The following is a 13544-nucleotide window of genomic DNA, read 5'->3' as shown; positions in this document are numbered from 1 at the left end:
CCGGCTCGCGGGCCGGTACATTTGCCGCCCTGCCGGAATCTGCCGCCTGAGGCAAACGCCTTGTTTGCCTCGCGGCAGATACGCCCCTGTCCAGGGGGAAGACATTTCTCTACACACACAGGTATTCTCTGTCTGGATTATTTGTAGATGGCTGCTACAACTGTTATCCTAAATAACTGAAAAGATAAAACATGAAGCCATACTGCTTTTCATAGAAAATGTAACCGAATAGTAAAAGCAGCTCTTGCACAAAACAAATGAGTATTTTAGGTTGTTTATCATTGAACTCCTTTTTTTTTTTTTTTCTTAATTTTTTAAAATATTTCCTAGGTTCCAATTTATGAGATGCGGAATGATGGTCGAGACAACCTGTTGGGGGCTCTTCTGATTGCCGGGCAGTTTGTTATTCCAGAGGTGAGGTTTGGACCATCTGTGAACTAAATGCTCTATATTCTATACTATTTTGAACAGCTATTTGTGAAGTCACGGTGTACCTGTGCAATCTTAACACTAGGGGGCAGCATAGTACTACAGTCTTCTGCTGTCCGTGATTTGCGAGCACTTGTCAGACAAAGTGCATTTTGATGACCTTAGCAAAGAAACACAATTGAAATATCAGCTTGTTGTACTAAATGAATACATGTTTGGGAATGAAAACAAAGATGATTACTAATACAATGTTTGTGTAGTGAATGTCCTTTGAATTCATCTGAAGTGAGCGATTCTAACTAAAACGTACTTAGGTGTGTGTCGTGATGAGAGGAACTTCTGTTTAATCTCGAAAAACCATATTTCCCCGTAATCAAGCTGTAAATTCATTACAATCTTGTAGATGTGCTGAGCTGCAGATGGGGACAGAAAGCTCTGGTCATGGAGAATAATTTCAGTCAGCTGAGACCCCATCTTCATTCAGCAGCAATACTGAACTTTGCCGACCTGTAAAGGCATTACATGCCCATAATAAATATAAAAAAATGAGTAGCACTATTGCTGCTTTCGGATTCTCCTAATCTGTTTTTCTCAGCTTTTATATACAACGCACCCCTTCATGACAGCAGATATTTTCCCCCCGACATGCGAGTTTATTGCCCATTCTAAAGAGAATGTTTTACCCATACCTTCTAAATGTGTATCATGCTGTCTGTACGGGGCCTGCTGCTTTTAAAATAAAATAATTTGTATCGTAGTAGATTCGGTATCCAATAAACTACCAGTTTGAATACATGTTGGTCATGTTCAGAATCTACCTGGCTCCAATGTAGGCAGTGGTGGCTTTTGACACTGGATAGCCCCTACTCTGACTGGCTGTAGACATCTTCCGCAAATCCTGGCCAAACAGGCCTGTTGACTAGAGGTGAGGACAATCTTCCAGAGGGGTTTTCACCCACATTACATTGATCAGCGCTGCAAAACGCCCAGGTGTGAACCCAGCCTTAATGGCTCTAAAATTATTGCTCTCACTCAGTTTGCGGCAATATGCAACGTAGGCACACCTGATTCATATATGCGTTTGTATGTGGGGGGCGCGGACTTAAAAAAATTAATGTTATGCTTTGGCAGGGACAGCTTCTGATACAACCGATCGAGCGTCTCTCGAGACGCTCGATCGCTTGACTGAAAGCTCCCGGCCGGCCGTGTAATTACAACGGCCGGCCCAGGAAGCTGCTCGTCGGGCTCCACTGTCTGCTCGTCGCAGACGAGTGGATTTTCGTGCCCTGCATATGAGACATTTATGTAGCTGTGGGTTTCCTAGTGTTGGACCAGAAAATGCCTAGAAGCAGCAGAAAAGCTTAGGAGCCAGCTTCTAAAGTTTTATTGAAGGGGGTAAAGAGTAGGGAAGACCTCTGCTGGCGGAATATACACAGTGGCATAGCAATAAGTATGGCAGAGGTTGCTGCTGCTAACAGACCCCTGCTCCTGGCGGACCCATAGGGCTACTTCAGCAGATCGATCCCCATCATCTTAAGCAGTAAGTGTACAACTCTCTCCTGCTGCAGGAGAAGGGACATAGTGGAGGGAGTATGACAATAAGAGGTTTAGGGGTGAGTGAGGTAAAAACATGCTATCCTATTTCTTGGTTTAATCAAGTGCTTTGGGGTTTGTTTTATATGACATTCATAAGCTGCATGCTTCTTCCAGGTGTGTGGGTTGAAAAGTTTTGAAACCAAAGACAGCCAGGCAACTAGGGTTTTCACAAGCAAGCCAGCGATGGCAGCCTTGTATGTCTCCATACAGATTTCATGTAATTAATATTATGACCTCCTCCATGTAGCAGAATTGAGTCCGGGCTCCGCTCTTTATTTTTCCCCAATCTGTAAATCTATTTCTGGGTACGTTTTATATTTTGCATTTCTCAGCCTCAACAGATGTCACCAGAAAAAATAATGTGTTACTGCCGGAATGATAAGTAGGGAAATGTAGCACATACAGGGAGTTAATGTGTATAAAGTGTTTAGCATGGCTTATGTCACTAATCCACCTTAAACACCGTACACACAAATGCACAGAGCTCAGCAATGCCTGATCTCTCGGCATCACCGTACTATGTTGTATGGAAATGTCAGCCTTGCTTAGCGACACATCACTTGTGCTGATGGTGCTTTCTGTGTGCGTGTGAAGAACCGACAACTGGCACGTTTTTTTTGGCCAAAGGACTGTTAAAATGAATACCAATATTATTTACAGTATTCCTATCTAATTCTGTATGATCGCCATATAACCCATTAAATATACAGGTGAAATATATATGAACTACCTTGCTACCAGTCACAGGATTTGTAGTCCTGCTAAAGCCAACTTTGTAATCCAAGCAACCCTGTCAAACAGCACAGCCAGGTGTACACTAGTACATTATAAGGCACCTTGATGTTTTGTTAGGTATCTGCTAATGCTATATTTGCCTAGATGTCAGGCTAATACTTCCCTTCAATAGTCGGAACAAGCATAGCTGTAAAGCATTCAGACTTTATCTAATTTTGCCGTTCCTTCCCTCCCAGATCAAGTGGTGCTGTACAGAGGATTATAGGCTGATGTGAAGAAAGATCCCCTTAGTGACATATAGCTGCAGAGCAGAAAATGCGCCTCCCTGCAATGGATTGGGATGGCGGTCAGAGTTTTGAGTGGGATTGGCCAAACCCAGCCTCATCCCAAATTGTGACCGACCAAGGAATGAAAGGAGGATAGCCATGACAGTCCTGTAGCAGGTCTTGATGTGGTTAAAGGTGGAAAAAATCCTTTCTTGTAATAGTTATTATACTTCTCTATCTGGTGGCTCATGTCTGCTACCTTTGCTCTGTTCAAGAGCTGCAGCCTTTTGGATGTCTGCGTTCCCTTCTATACTGTGGCTTTATCCTCCAAGGCCACAGCGGCTATATGGAGGGAAGGTAGTAGACGCTGGCTGCCAGAGAGGCGATTATAAAACCTCTTCAACTGCTGGTAGCTTCCATTAGGATTTTTCCAGTTACTGACTGTTATCTTAAAGAAGAAATCTGGACACAACTTTTCTATAGTTTTTACTTGCAGGGCAGTTCAGGAAACCCGCAGAAAGAGAAAAACAGCAGCAACCTATCAGAATTCATCTTTTACTTATTTGGCTATGCTATACTTGGAAACTGATTGTCTGCTCTGGGTTACTCCACATTTGTACTTACACCGGAGAAATATATTTTATTTTTGTGGCTGTTACCATGTACTAAACCCATCGCACACCTAACCGCTTTTCCATCGAGATGAGGTGGGTGCAACGGTAGTCGACGGATGGCCACTGTCTCAATGATCCGAGGAAATATGGACACCGGCACTTGGAGTGCCAGTGTCCATATTTACTGTTACCATGTACAGCCCCATGTGCTATGCAGATTAGTAATTGCAAGGCTGATATATTGCGGGTCTGTACATACTGTAGTGATTGCACACAAGGCTGATAAATTGTAGCCACTCTGTAAACAGTGTAGTAAGTGCACACAAAGCTGATATAAAGTGTGAGCTGACGTAGAGTGTGAAATTGTGTGTATCTTCCTGCACTCCTTACCGGATTTCCTAGGAGATGATGTCTGTAATAGGGTGCTTGTAGTGACCACGGAGGCACCGTGTAGTCAAGTAGTAATTCCAAAAGATGTCACCAGCACTCCAGAAGTAGATTCAATATATTTTAATGACAACGGTCATTCAAAATCACAAGTACTTTCGGGGCCACGTTGGGTCCCCGTCATCAGGCGTAGAGTGTGAACACAGGGCTGATATATTGCGAGTGTACACTGTTGTAGTGATTACGCACAAGGTTGGTATATTGAGTCTGTACACATGTTCTGTGTCTCCTCTTGCTTTTCAGGTGTGTCTGTATTTTCATCACAAGCTGTACAGGGGAAACCGGGTGACGAAGGTGGATGCAGGAAGTTTCAATGCCTTCTCTTCTCCCAACTTGCCTCCACTTGCAAATGCTGAAGTTGATATTACAAGTAAGTTGCCCAGCCACATAATCCCTGTAATTTGTGCCACATAGAAGAGTCGCTGGCTTTCTTCTTTAGGAGTGGAGGCTTAGTGAGATCGTTAAACTGGTTTGTGATCGGTCCTAAGCTACTTCTGTAACAATGAAAGATTGAGCTTTGTGGCAGAAAAGAGGTTTCTTATTTGTTCCTCTTATTAAGCTGCCATTTGGTAAGAGAAATGTTAGAGAAAAAAGATCTATGACTGTTCTGTTCTCCTTATGCACCAAAAGGGTGCAACTGATTTGTACATTCTTTCAGGCATGCTGGTTAGTCACTCCCCAGATAAAACTACTAGTGCAGTAGACACAAGGGCATTGCTGTTGATGCCATACACATTTCATGCATCAGGCTGCAAGTAACCTGCCCTCTAGGAAGTGAGGGAAATGCTCCAAGCCCCTTTCCCACTGTGAGAGGAAATCTTCTTCCCATTGGTAATACAGTCAGGTTTCACTTTTTCCCAAACTGCCCAAAAAAATGGCGTTTTACTTCCAAATAAAATTATTATAGAAAACAGGGATTACTTTATCACGAGTTCTGCTCATGCTGCATATTTTACTCTTCCCTAAGACGTGTAAAGCTGGCCATTCACCTATAGATTATCTGCAGACTTTCTATGCTCAGATGGATGCAACAGATTCCTCCATCTACACTAAACTGTGTGGATGGAGGAATCTCCTACTGGGCCAAGCTTCAGTATCTTGCGAGTCGACCCCGATGGATGTCAAAATACCTAATCAGATTGTTCTGGTACTGTGAGAGCCAGCGGGGCCGACTAGCAAGATCCTGAAGCTTGGCCTAGTGGGAGATTCCTCCATCCACACAGTTTAGCGTAGATGGGGGAATCTGTTGCACTTTTCCCATCTGACCATAGTAAATCTGCAGATAATCTACAGGTGTATGGCTAGGTTTAGAGTCAATGATTTTTCTAAACTCATGTTATGCTTTCAAAAGATTGGATTATAGTTCAATGTGGAATTACCATTCTCCAACATCATATTTCTGTAGTGTAGTGGTTAGCACTTCTGCTTACCAGTTCAAATCCCGTTCAAGACACTATCCGCAAGGAATTTGCATGTCCTCCCTGTGCTTATGTGGGTTTCATCCAGGTGCACCAGTTTCCACTAACACTCTACACACATGCTGGTAAATAAATTGGCTCCTGTTTTCTTGATAATACAAGTACGTAAATCTGTCTTTAGATCAACCTCAGATCTTTTGGGTGAGAACTTGCGGCCAGTACTGCATGCCCATGTATTGACAAGAAACATGCAGACTTACAATAAGATATTGTCTAATTACAGACAAGGTGCAGGTTGGCTGTGGAGGCGACTAAGCTGTATTAACTGCAGCAGAGAAAAGTGAAGTCGCCAACCTGTCTGTAATTGGCTTGGGACTGGGTGGACCAATTTACCAATGTGGTGGCGAGTAGAACAATTGTGGCATAGCTTTTGATCCGGTACATTCCATTCAGTAATGAGTCACGTGTACTCTTCATACAATATTTTATAGGGAAGGGGTGTAGATTTGAATTTTTGCAGGTTATTTCAAATGTATGATATGGTTTGCACTAGTTTCATTGTGCTCTCCATCTTAATTCACCCCTACCAGTCTTGTGTCTTGAATACTAAGAGAAAACATGACAAGGTTTTGTCAGGTTGATGTGGTTGCTGAACCGGCTTTTCTGTTTGTGACAGGGGGCTGATCTGCCCTGTTTGTGTGGCTGGCGCAAGGCTGTTATTAAAAGCCGCTGGTCTTGTTTGATTTCATAACTTGGAGTGGATGCGCCACTCCTTAGGGAGGTGCTATTTTAGGTGCTGTTGTTCATTGTAAAATCTTTTATGTGAATTTTTACAACTACTTGGTAAATTGAAAATCTATTGATGATGTACAAAATGCTTTAATATTGGCCAGTCAGAGGTCACTTTTAAAATCCGTTTACAGCGTCCAGAACAATTTAAAGATTAATTTTTATTGGCTGCTGTGAGTTATTCTATTTGGCATGTTTGCTTTATTAAGGTGCCCATACACTGCACGATTCTCGTACGAGAATCGCGGGAAATCCCGCGATCGTACAAGAATCGTGCAGTGTATGGAAGGCATGCGACCGTTTCTACTGTACAGTCGCACGTCTTCCATCGAACCAGCATGTTTGAAAACCCGCCGGGAATCGTACGATTCTCGGCGAGTTGGTGGCCTGCTGGTTCGACAACTGCCGAACGGGCCGGTGTGTGCACGCGCACACTGCCCGTTTGCAGTCAGCGTAAGCCTGCCCCTCATTACAGTCATCGCAAGCCCGCCCCTCGGGGCGTGGCTTGCGATGATCGAGAGTGCGATCTGCCCGTCCAAGATGGGCAGATTGTACGTTTTTTTAATCCCTTTACAACCATCGCAAGACTAAGGTCTTGCGATGGTTGTACAGTGTATGGCCACCTTTTTAGAGGAGCAATGTTTTTTTTCCAGCTTCAGAGAATGCACAGGTGGGTCCCGTCCTGGACCCTATTCTGGTCATGACTTAACATTAGGAAAAGGGATCTCACCACCACTTCCATTGACCCTCTGCTTATTGAACATGTGGAACAGATTGCTGTGGTGCTAAATTTCAGCTGTGATGGCATACTGGAAGTCTCCCACCTTGTTTCTCACATGCGTTTCCTGTCCGTGCATATGCATAGGATGAGTTAGCTAAAATGCTAGACTGTGGAACTGTCTTGTTTGATCCACATCGATAGTGCCTCTTCTCACCAGCTCCAGATGTTCTCAAGGATGTCACTAGTGGCAGGAGCAGTCCTCTTTCCCAGCTAATGAAGCCTAATGAGCAAAAGTTGTCTCCCTTTTTGAGCATTAATCATCCCCTTGCCATCTTGAGGATATTGGTACTCTCAAACATATTTTTTGGGTTTTCCCCAAGATTAAACCCTTTTGGATCAGCATAGCTGACTTAATTGCTAAGACTAGTGTCTATTTGGATGTGGATCCCTCAGTTTGTTTTTTTTAAATCCACCTTACCCCTTTATCACGGAAGGCTTGTAAACGCTTCTTGTTGATCCACCTTATAAATGCTGCTGGGGCCTGCGTTCCAGCCTTGTGGAAGCAGACTCATCCTCCTACTGTGCAGATGTGGATAATGTGGGTGGAGGACATTAAGCTGATGGAAGACCTCACCTCGGCTTTCCAAGGAACCTGGGATAAATTTGTGGCCACTTAAGGCGACTTGGTTTCATTTCTGGGAATCTACCGATTTACTCGAGGGGTCGGTTGGCACTTTGTTGAGATTTTTAGGTGCCATGCTTTCCTTTCTGCTTCACGTTGAGGGGTCCCTCTGGGCTGCCTTGGGTTGGATTTGGTGGGGTGTCTGAGGGAAGGAGCCTGCTCTTTGTTTATTTGGGCTTTCTTTTATTCTTTCTCCTTCTTACCTGTTCTGACTTTGTCGATCTCTAGGTTTGTTGTTTATGCACTATTTTGCTTATAATATGGTTTCTTAAAACGGGACATTTTGTCATTTGATCTTTTTTCTTGATTTTAAAATTCGAAAAATCTGTAGGGCATGGGCGGGAGCGCCCTATCTCTTATTTGACTGAGTTCACATCACCAGTTTTTTGTGCTCTTCTCTTTTTTTTTTTTGTATTTGTGTACTTCTTGTGATATGTTTGGACGGTTTTCTGTTTGTGGTTTCCTTACTATGCTTTATTTATAAAGAGACAAAAAAAACATCCCTTTTAATTTCTCCACTTCCTTGGGTTATTAACTTCCTCAGCATCAAGGCCCTCCAATCTTGGTTTCCCAATCACCCATAACGTGTGGCAAATCGTGAGACAAACCTTCTTGCACTAAAGGCTCACCCCACTTGCCAGAGTGGGAGCACGTCTGTTGATTTGAGCGCCTGGCACCTTGTTGGTGCATGGGGATGTGGTATGCCAATCTTGTAAGACTTCTAGGATGGACTGTGAGCCTTGTCATACCATCCCAAATGCCGATTTGCCATTCTACTTCTCAGTGTCTGGTTTTACCGACATGACTGTTGAAGCCCAGGTTCTGAATGATAGGGATATCTTTGAGTCTGTGATTCATACAGTGCTTATGGCTGGAAAGTCCACTTTCCACAACGTATGTAACATGAACATGAAAGGCATACTTTACTTGGTATGAGTCCAGGGGTTTCCACTCTAGAAACCTCCTCGGTGCGATGGATACTTTTCATCCTGCAGTTGGGTCTTGACCAACATTTGGCTCATAGTACCATCAAAAGTCAACTCTCTGCACCTTCCATTCTGTTTGAGACTGTTGGCTTGACACTCTCTGATTAACACCTTTTTAAGCAGGGGGTCTTTCCTGTGGTTCCTCTGAAATGGATCAGAACCACAACTGGGTTCACACAAGAAATCTGCTGCTGTTCCTAATTTGTTGTATGCGGTGCCCCGGAAAAATAACAAACCCAGGGTTAAGGTTTATGAGGCTCCTTCTTTATTCAGGGCGGTCTCTCTCTTTTATACACAGAAAACAGGAGAGTGTTCGTCACACATATGCCCACATCTGTTATCTCTAAATGTCTTGTACTATTGGGTAAACTAGAGGAGCTGTTAAAGTCTTGTGTCTCTCGCTAATTGTTTAGTCAAAGATATCTTCTGCCTGCAGCATCCTCCCTCTGCATTCTTTTCATGCATCCTCGGCGCACTTCCGGATACAGGATACATCTTGGTTACGCGTAGCAACGTTAAAGCCGAGTAAGGAAAGTCACAAAGCTAGGAAGCAAATTAAACAAATTCAAACATAGGAAAATACATTTTCTTGATATGATCCATATTCCTTCACACCTCCAGTCTCCACTCATGACTCTGTGGGAGACATTCCTTTTTCTACCTTTACCCATAAGGTTGCTTTCTTTGTATCTATCACTCCGGTAAGGTGAGTGTTTGAACTGGTGACTATATCTTGCAAAAAAATCATTTTTAGGCTTGCATAGAGATGGAGTCCTGTGGCCCAGGAGTTCCTTCTTACCTGTGGTAGTGTCTGCCTTTCACCTTATTCAGGACATTGGTTTTGGATGCCCCCCCCCCCAGCTTCTCCTTCCCCCATCTTCTCCTTCCCCCATCTCTAGGTGGCTCAGATACACCATTCAGGCTGATGGTCTCAGGGATATGGTTTCAACCTTTTACAATCACACCACTAGGGATCTGAGCACTATCTTGTGCTTTTTAGCATCAAGCTTCTAATTCCCAGATTTGCAAGCTTGCTCTTGGACACCCTGAAGCTCAAGACTTCCAGTGTCCTCAGTGGATGAAAAATAATTTTTCAGTGTACAAAAATCCTGTTTTTGTAATAAATGTAAACAATGTTTGGTTAAAACCAAACAAACTATACATTTATTGAGAATAATATGTCTCACTATGGCCTCCTTGTTGTTATAAATGGTAAAGGTTTTGTCACTACTTTACTTTCCTGATGCTCTTAATGTTGAGAGGAACATTGGAGTACGGGGGTTTTTTTTCTGTATAATATGTCTTAAAAATAGATCCATAGTAAATAACTGGGTGTCTGATTGTCAACCAAAGCTAGTATCCGTCACATTCAACCTTTTACCTTGATTCACTTTTACTCAGGCATAGCGTTCTGCTACAAAGGACAATGACAGTTTGTACTGAAAGCTGAATAGCAAGGTACTGACCTATATACTGTAGCTACATAGTATAATTGAACACTTCTCCTTTATGGGGAGAAAACATATTCCTATTCATACATATCTCTGTATGCTTGAAAACAGTGAATGAAATATGAAGACATGTTTTCTTTTATAGTGTTAAAGAACCAAAGGTGTTGCCTATGGCTTTATGTAGAAGGGAAATGAACAATTAAGTTGTTGCTTTGGTTACAGTTTTGTTGTACTGTATATTGGCTTTGGTGATCGTAATGTATTGCAGAGGCAGAAGTGGTGTGTACACTCCAACTCATAACTAGTAATAGAGAAGTGTAGTATACAATGAGATGACAAAACCGCGGTAGTTTTCGGCACAGAGAATGGTTCTTAGTAGGGCTGGTAATGATTAAAATTTTCGTGTTCGATTAATCAAAATTTTTTAAAATTGATTGATTAATTTCGATTAATTATAATGCATGACGTCACGGACATCGACGTCACCAGACTCCTCCCCCTCCCCTTCGTTAGCCGTAACGGACATCAACGTCACCGGACTCCTCCCCCCTTCCCTTCGTTAGCTGACGGAGCCACTTGGGGGAGGAGTCCGGTGACGTGATCGCCGACGGGACTCCCGGAAGCCAGCGGAGAGGTGAGTGTTTTCATTAGCGATCAAAATAATTTTATTCGAGAAATTAATCTTTAATTTCCACAGCCCTAGTTCTTAGACAACAAACTCTGCTAAGAAAACCAATCCACCAGTGCTGCATACCAGTTCGTACCAACTTACACTGTAACCTTCATGCTAACACTTGCCCTTTTGTTTAAAGGGGAACTTCACCTTTATCTTAAAAAATAACAAAAAAAGGCACCTTTTTAGCAATGTTATAGTAATGGGAATCTATAAACAGATAGTTATAGATAACTCTTTGCATACTTTATTTTTCTTTTTATTCCACGGTCTTCTCATAGTGGCCATTTTAACGAAGGCCAATGTTTCCCCTCAGATTTTGCAGATAAGATTTGCCAGGAAGGCACTGGTGATGTAGCCTTCCCAGGATGCATCTTTGTGTCTGGGGCTACATCACCAGTGCCTCACTCAACCACTAAGTGGAAAAAGAGTAATTGTATGTAAAGGCAAACTCATGAATGTAAAATGATTTCATATCGGCATCCAGATCTGCATGCCAATGTCATTTTTGGAAAGAGGGGGTAAAGGTCCACTTTAAACATCTCTTCACCTTCAAAAGATATTTATGCCAGAATCTGATTTGTTCAGGTGTCATCTTTTATTTGAGTTATGTACAGAAACCTCTGGCTGTTTGTTATAGATTATACTATGGTACTTTTTATTTCTCATAGTTGGATGAGCATCTGAAAGGAAAGTACACATGGCCATTATTTATTGTCTTTGCAATCTGTTTCTCATTTTTTTTTTCTCTTTTAGATAAGCAGAAGGAAGGGAATTTATTCTGACTTTTGCACAAGACCCCTTTGTATAGAATATAATGGATCTTTTTTGATGTTGGAATGCTAACAGGCTTTTTGATTTTTTTCAGTTAACTGGGAGACTGTTTGGCGATCAAACACCATCAAGAAGTTCCTGGTGCACACAGACATGAACAGAAATGTGGGCCTGCTCCGAATTTTCCCTGGAATTACTGCTGCCACTGTAAGGCTATTCCTTCATTACCTTACTTTCACAAGGCATACTTGTTTTGGTTTTGCCAGGAGGTTTAAAATAGAACAGGACAGTATTTAAAGTTCATCTTGTTGTGTTTATTGTTTTCCTACTATTTGTAGTGTTTTTGATGATACAAATATGTTGATCAGTACTATGATTCAAGATGGGCAAGGATTCACAGGAAGTGGACAAAATATTTTGACATACTTAGATGGCCATCTCTGTAGCCCAGAGCTTCGCATGGTAGTAGAGACACTTGCTGTGAATTCTGACTCGTGCAGCAGACACTGGGGCTGTGCAGGGCGGGTCCGTACAGCATCTAGGGGTCTGTTGCAGGGAGTTTGGATGGAAGTATGGAAGTCACTGACACTTTTTGTTATATGCAGGGTAAAGGAACAGGTTCTTAAATGGCAGCCACCACCAGCAGTTTACTGTCCTTCATTTCGCTCCACCTTCACCAATGCATTCACCTGTTGGGTATGAGGAGAGGTAGCTCTGTGTAAGCATCAAGTGTTGCCTTGGGGAAACTCTCTCAAACCCATGTTGTAGCACAAGGTTCCTGAGCAGCCAATCACCAGGAGTTGTCAGTACAGGTTATGTTCCGAGCTCCGCATACCCCAAATATTTAATTTATGCTTTTAGTTGTCGAATGATGCAATTGGGAAGCAGATGAGGGGGAGAAGTGTAAGCTGCTGTTGGGGCAACCATTAAAGTGAACCTGTGTCTTTACCTTAAATTGCACATCTAGTGGGCTCTGAATCATGGCTGTGAACTGATGTCATGACTAGGTTATATTCTTCCTGTTGTCCATACTAAAATGGTTTCAATTAGTGGTGGAGATGGTCACTCCTTCTTGTTATTCTCCCAGGTAAAGGCTTTCCTTCAGGCACCAATGGAGGGTATTGTGCTGGAAACATATGGCAGTGGAAATGCCCCGGACTGCCGTATTGACCTGCTTCAGGAGCTAAAAGCTGCCACGGAACGTGGAGTATTAATCATTAATTGCACTCAGTGTTTGCGGGGTTCTGTCACAGAGTCGTATGCAACTGGAAAGGTTGGTGGTTGTTTCTATAGTACTTATGGGTTTTTTTCCCGTTAACCGGCTCTGTTTCTGTCTTTGCCAAGTTTCAGTCAGACAGCCAAAAATAAGCAACTTGATACCTAACACCTGTCGGCTTAGTAGGGCATGCTGGGAACTGTAGTTCAACTTCTGAAACTGTTCACTATATGACTTCATATTGCGTAGGGGAGGGGGTTGTACTTCAATTACCTCCTTGCCTATTTAAAGTGAATCTGTACTGGGGATTCATGTAGGCTCTTATAGTTCCACTCCTTCTTTCAATTGGCCTGGCCTCATGATGAACCAATGGCCTTTAATACTTTGCTTCCCAGGATTAGTATGCAAGTCAGGACTTCTGACTGAGCTCACTGCCTGCATGCTTGTTCAATGACAGTGACTCAAAAAATACTTAAAGAAGAACACCAGGAAATCTAAAAATGAACCCTTGCAGAGAAGCTGCCCCCTGCCCCTTCCCTTTTTCTTTAACCCCTTCATGACCGAGGCCTTTTTTTAATTTTTTATTTTCATATGTAGGCGCACCCGACGCGTGTTTACGTGAAGACGCACGGGGGGGCTTTAAAATTGTTTATTTTTTTTTACATTGATTTCATTTAATATTTTAAAAACTTGTTTGTATTTTTAACTTTATTGCTATCACATAGGGGGGGGCTTACAAGCTCCCCC

At 42.7% G+C, this 13544-nt stretch overlaps 1 protein-coding gene across 1 annotated transcript in view; it reads left to right on the top strand.

Annotated features, from left to right (window-relative positions):
* Positions 1-13544, top strand: part of ASPG (asparaginase) — a 64186-nt gene that overhangs the window by 25892 nt on the left and 24750 nt on the right. Inside the window, exons 5-8 of the mRNA XM_018556184.1 lie at positions 331-414; positions 4331-4457; positions 11676-11788; positions 12669-12854. Coding sequence (XP_018411686.1) covers positions 331-414; positions 4331-4457; positions 11676-11788; positions 12669-12854 — 510 coding nt within the window. The remainder of the gene's footprint in view (positions 1-330; positions 415-4330; positions 4458-11675; positions 11789-12668; positions 12855-13544) is intronic.

The sequence above is a fragment of the Nanorana parkeri genome, unplaced genomic scaffold (assembly GCF_000935625.1).
Source record: "Nanorana parkeri isolate BGI_ZX_2015 unplaced genomic scaffold, ASM93562v1 scaffold12, whole genome shotgun sequence".
Classification (NCBI taxonomy): domain Eukaryota; kingdom Metazoa; phylum Chordata; class Amphibia; order Anura; family Dicroglossidae; genus Nanorana; species Nanorana parkeri.
Note: the sequence above shows the minus strand (reverse complement) of the source record. Positions and strands in the feature narration are given on the sequence as shown.